General features: G+C 43.7%; 1 protein-coding gene across 1 annotated transcript; it reads right to left on the bottom strand.

Annotated features, from left to right (window-relative positions):
* Window positions 1–801: 801 nt before the first annotated feature.
* Window positions 802–1,959, bottom strand: LOC124273036 (mucin-1-like). The gene has a single exon (XM_046708250.1). The coding sequence runs from the start codon at window positions 1,957–1,959 to the stop codon at window positions 802–804; it is 1,158 nt and encodes a 385-aa protein (XP_046564206.1).
* Window positions 1,960–4,850: the final 2,891 nt, after the last annotated feature.

The following is a 4,850-nucleotide window of genomic DNA, read 5'->3' as shown; positions in this document are numbered from 1 at the left end:
GGTTCGCATAGATCCATCATCAAGAATTGCGTATGTCGATACTGTGCTGCAGGGACCATGTAGGATTACTGGCACAATCTTTAACATAATGAGTGCAGGATGTGATGGTTGATCCATGTAGTAAACTTTGGATGATGTCTGCTGAAGGGCATCATGTAAGACTGTTAGATGCAACTGCTTACAAATGTGACATGGCTTTCTCAAGGTGCATTCCCTTTCTTTGTGGTTTCGGCCACACCTGCTGCATCTGTTTTGACCCAGCCACTTGGAAATCTCACTTAATGACAGCTTCTTGAATTCAGGACACCCATTCAGGAAGTGGTCCCCACTAATACAATATGGGCAAAATGGCTTAGCTCTATTCACAGATGAAGTCTTGGCCTCCCCTGGTCAGGAATAAAGCTGTTGGATTAGGGTTGTCTATTGCCCAACCGAGGCGGTGGAGGCTTCCGATGCTCTCTTGGGGTCTCCGGCTTGTAGACTGTGGCAGCCTGGCTGGCAATGCGCATGGCACGTGATTTGGTCTGTAACCAGTCGGCTAAGTGACATAACGTATATGTCTGGTCACTGTCTGATCGAAGGATTGAGTCTTTGATACAGTGCTCTACAAAGCTGTCTCTGTAACTTGGTGGCAATTTTCCAAGTAATCTGTCGACATGCGAACCACATTTAAGCTCAGATCCATTTCCACTTTCCACTGACTTCAGCATTCCTACTAAAGAACGTACGGAGAGAGCAAAACTGTCAAATGCATCGAGATCCCCGTACCTCAGTACAGGTGTTCCCATAAGGGCTCCTAATTCACTCTGAACAAGCTGTCGTGGCTGTCCATATCTCTCCTTCAATGCTTGGAGTGAGGTTGTGAAGGGCCTCTCGTCGTGCATGAATGAATGCTGAAGCTAGTCTCTTAGGGGGACCTCCAAGCCTGTCCAGTAGAATTTGATATTTGTGTTGCTCGGTCAAGCCTGGATGGACGCTTACCAGATTATCCAGGGCTATCTTCAGTAGGGCAAAATCCCTTTCCTTTCCACTATTGAAGTTAGGTAGGTTTGGCCTTGGAATGAATAGTTGAGACATGGCTGGTGTCACTTGTGGGTTGACAGGGTGGAAGTCATAGGGAATTGGATTAACATTCACAGTGTCACTCAAGGTTGAATTAGAGTTTATCAAATTCTGCCTGTGGGTTTCATAATGTGGATCAGCACAGTTTGGTTGTGAGTAACATGGTTGATAAGGGTAGTTGTGTATTCTTGGTGATGCTTGGTCAGTAAAGTTTGCAAACGATGTCTGGGCTGACATGGCTGCTGGTATGCTTGATGGCATCAAGACATGAGTGTCGATCGCATCAGGACCTGGTATCCCAGAGGACATCATGATGGGAGAGTGGACCACACCCGGAGACATCATGACTGGTGTATGGACAGCACTGGAAGCTGGTACACTGGAGGATATCTGGACGGAAGAGTGAACAGCGCTGGGAGCTGGTACACTGGAGGATGTCTGGACGGAAGTGTGGACAGCACTGGGAGCTGGTACACTGGAGGGTGTCTGGACGGAAGTGTGGACAGCACTGGGAGCTGGTACACTGGAGGATGTCTGGACGGAAGTGTGGACAGCACTGGGAGCTGGTACACTGGAGGATGTCTGGACGGAAGTGTGGACAGCACTGGGAGCTGGTACACTGGAGGATGTCTGGACGGAAGTGTGGACAGCACTGGGAGCTGGTACACTGGAGGGTGTCTGGACGGAAGTGTGGACAGCACTGGGAGCTGGTACACTGGAGGGTGTCTGGACGGAAGTGTGGACAGCACTGGGAGCTGGTACACTGGAGGGTGTCTGGACGGAAGTGTGGACAGCACTGGGAGCTAGTACACTGGAGGATGTCTGGACGGAAGTGTGGACAGCATTGGGAGATGGAACAGTGGTGCTCATCACAACAGGGGAATCTTCATTTATCATACAGTCAATGAAACTTGCCTCTTTTAATCCGGCTTCAGCTTCCCGAATTCGCCTTAAGTGGGTGATCTTAGTTCCTAGTCGCTCTCGTTCTCGTTGGGCTTCAAGGCTCTATCTCATGAGCCCTCCTCTGCGTCTTTAGAATTTCCATTTCAGCCTCCTCCTGTGCCTTTCGTGCTATGTCGTCACATCTTGTTAATTCCTCCTGTGTGAGGATATCCTCCTCAAATCTTCTTTGCAATTCCTCTAGTTTGGATAATTTCTTTAGTTTTTCTAACCTTGCAGTTTGCTTGTCTGACAGCTGTGAGGTCACAGATCTTATTGATCCTTGGGAAGTTCTGCTACATACAGAGCTGTGGTCAGATATTGTGGATTTTGAATTTTCTGATTTCTTATTTCTTCCACTTCTATTCACTGATTTCGATGACTCTACTGACTTTCTGCTTCTTTGAGTCACAGATTTGTTTGCTTCTGTTACAGCAACTTCCTTATCAACATCCATAGGGGGGTTTGATAACACATAGTCCTCCCTGAGGTGCAAGGGTAGTTTACTTTCCCTCTGTGACTGTCTTACCGGTGCTATTGGATCTTGAGAGGTGTGCTCCTTTGATGCCATTTTCCACTTTATATCCGCCTCAAGGAGACCATGAAAACACGGTGCAGGTATGCACGGGACCAGGTTAGACTTGTTCAGTGGTTCAAAGGAAAACCAACAAGGTCAGGTACCATTAACTTTGTATTCTGGTGAAGGGTACAACAGAGGCATGCACCACATGGGTGCCGCCATATTGGATCCCAAAAAGTTGGAATGATGCAAAATGTAGGTTGAAACGGAATTGGCATGCTAAAACGAAATAAGATTCATAGATAAAGTAAATGACCATTTTGGTCTTAAAAGGACTTTGTAACATCTGAACTTTGGACTATTTTCTTTGCATCTGCAAACTAATGTTTTGTGTGAATTTTATTTAATTGATTGCCATTTGCTGTTCCCAAATGGGGCAGTCTTTAGAGTCAGATGGGTGAGTCCCAGCACAGTTGGAGCATGTTTTGACATTACTGTGACAATCTTCTGTTGTGTGTATATTTTCACCACAGTGAGCACACAATAACAGACATGTCTGAAATATTCCTTGCATTAAGCTAAACTTTTGACATTTGAAGCACCTAAGAGGGTTTGGAATGTATGTCTCAACATTAAAGGTTACAATAACCTGCCTTCAGTGATTTTGGTGCATTAGGTAGAGAAAAGGAAAACAGATACGTGTTGGTTTTAATGGTTGTGTCGTTTTAACGGGTTGAGAAGCGTTTAACAGAGAGTAAACCCTGATCTATCATCTCGGAGACGATATCTAATTCCGACATGTCAGCCAGCAATCGCTCACGATCTCTAACAATTCCCTTGCTCGAATTAAGGGTCTTCATGAGCCGTGACGGTGACAGGAATGCCGACAAAAGTTTCGGTGTTCAATAGGTTGGTTGACTGTTGTCTTTTGCCACACTCGATCAACAGCGCACCAGAATGTAATCTTTTAATGTTCTTCACATCGCCGGCAATACCTTGGATACCCTTAGACACAGCAAAAGGGTTCAATTTTAATGGTGTCATATCTTTTGTCTCAGTGACAACAAAACGTGGCCACCTAATCAGTTGGTTTGGGCAGTCTGAGTTCGTTGTCAACAGGGTCATTGTCAAGAGGACGTTTGTTTTGTTTTTTGGGGGGTTTCATACGCCATGGTTTGGTGTTTAGATTTCATCATCCGAGCTCCCCACCCCCCATCAAGGTTGTAAAGAAGGCCAAGTTCTTGGGACTAATCTTTGACTCTCATTTGACGTTCATACCACGTATAAACTAACAGTTCTTAAAATAATAATAAACACCCTAAACATAAACAATATATACTACCCATCAAAAGTTTAGACTCACTAGTGTGAATGTAGCCACTTACTTGTCCACTGTTCTAAACTAGCTTTTTGCAAAATATTCCATACTGTTTAAAGGTACTGTTTAGTTATGAACTGGTGTATTGTAAAACATATTCGTAACATTGAAAAGATTATTGTCATGAGTTCAGTAAATGATTAAAATCTGTGAAAATTGGCGAATTCTTAACAAAACTTTACACCAAAACGCATCTGTTCACATGCACGACATTTGCTCATGCCTTTCGCAATTTGAAGCATCATCCGTGTGCAATTCATCTGCATAAGGTTTTCAGTTGGTTCCCCCAAGTTGGTGGAGAAATTCATCTTCGATGTAACCACATACATATACATAACATATAGTGAGTGCTTTAAGTGAGTCTAAACTTTTGATGGGTAGTATATATATAATCTTGTTCATGCCTTCAGGCTATTAAAAACCTATCCAGTAAACATCGTCTTTTAACGGAAACAGTTGGATTGTATAATGATGTTGCTACTGGCCAATACGACATCGTCCACTGTTGGTTACCCAGCCATGTTGGCATTACTGGAACCCCTGTGGCTGATTTTTGCTGTTAAGGCATCACTTAACAAATCTGTGACACAAACTTCTTATCTCATACTCTGATTATAAAGCCGTAATTAGATCATATATCCGAGATTTATTGCAAAATAAGTGGGACACCCAAATAGGTATCAATAAATTACATGAAATAAAACCCTATATCCGTTACACCGCCTTGGGTTGTCAGTCGAGAAGAGAAAAAACAGCTGAAGAGAAGGTGTAAATGCAGTTAGGGTCCATGCAGGAAACAAATGTACTGTAAGTTCACATGGTTCCTATTATGGTGATCTACCTTCAGCTGTTGGCAAGCTATGGCCTGTTTATATTTTGCATCGTCGTTTATAGTTACACTTTTAGATTCATATCTGTGATATTCTGGTTTTTTTTACTGTCCTTCGTTTA

This window comes from Haliotis rubra, unplaced genomic scaffold, assembly GCF_003918875.1.
Source record: "Haliotis rubra isolate DU_JTF1 unplaced genomic scaffold, ASM391887v1 Scf1755, whole genome shotgun sequence".
Classification (NCBI taxonomy): Eukaryota; Metazoa; Mollusca; class Gastropoda; order Lepetellida; family Haliotidae; genus Haliotis; species Haliotis rubra.
This window is presented reverse-complemented; position numbering and strand designations above follow the sequence as displayed.